The sequence below is a fragment of the Apaloderma vittatum genome, unplaced genomic scaffold (genome assembly GCF_000703405.1).
Source record: "Apaloderma vittatum isolate BGI_N311 unplaced genomic scaffold, ASM70340v1 scaffold24713, whole genome shotgun sequence".
Lineage (NCBI taxonomy): Eukaryota > Metazoa > Chordata > Aves > Trogoniformes > Trogonidae > Apaloderma > Apaloderma vittatum.
Genome location: NW_009710176.1, coordinates 13,388 through 13,883, shown reverse-complemented (window position 1 = coordinate 13,883; position 496 = coordinate 13,388). Strand labels below are relative to the sequence as shown.

Below are 496 nucleotides of genomic sequence, written 5' to 3'. Positions count from 1 at the left end.
GTCTCCTACTACGGGATGCCCAACCTGGCCACCCTCATCCCCAACGTGCAGCAGGTCCAGTACTCGCAGGGGGAGCGGACGAGCCCCGGCGCCAGCAGCATTCCCACCACTGACAGCCCCACCTCCTACCACCACAGGAGGACGAGGAGGACGACGAGGCTTACGACACCATGGTGGAGGAGCAGTACGGGCAGATGTACATCAAGTCCTCAGGAGGCTACGCTGGTAACGGGCGCTCTCTCTCCTTGGGTTTTCTGCTCTCCCTCGGTGCTCGCTTGGTCCTTCTCCAACCAGCACGGGGTAGTTTCAGGCTTGTTCATCAGCCTTTTGTCTTCGGGGGCTTCCTTTGTTTATTTACAAAGCGCGGTGCACGTGGTGGGCTGGGTGCAGGTGGCCGGGTATGGCGTGGACGGGTCCCCCCATGCCATCATTCCTGGGCTGTGTCCCCAGCTCAGGGGTTCTTGAGGTACGAGAGGCTGCGTCATACACCAACGTC

The 496-nt window shown here is 61.1% G+C and overlaps 1 protein-coding gene across 1 annotated transcript in view; it reads left to right on the top strand.

Moving 5' to 3' along the window:
* Positions 1-3: 3 nt before the first annotated feature.
* LOC104272271 (nucleus accumbens-associated protein 2-like) overlaps positions 4-496 on the top strand; it is a gene marked incomplete at both ends in the record, with an annotated part of 13,395 nt that continues 12,902 nt past the window's right edge. Inside the window, 2 exon segments of the mRNA XM_009867220.1 lie at positions 4-130; positions 133-225. Of these exon segments, the coding sequence (XP_009865522.1) occupies positions 4-130; positions 133-225 (220 nt within the window).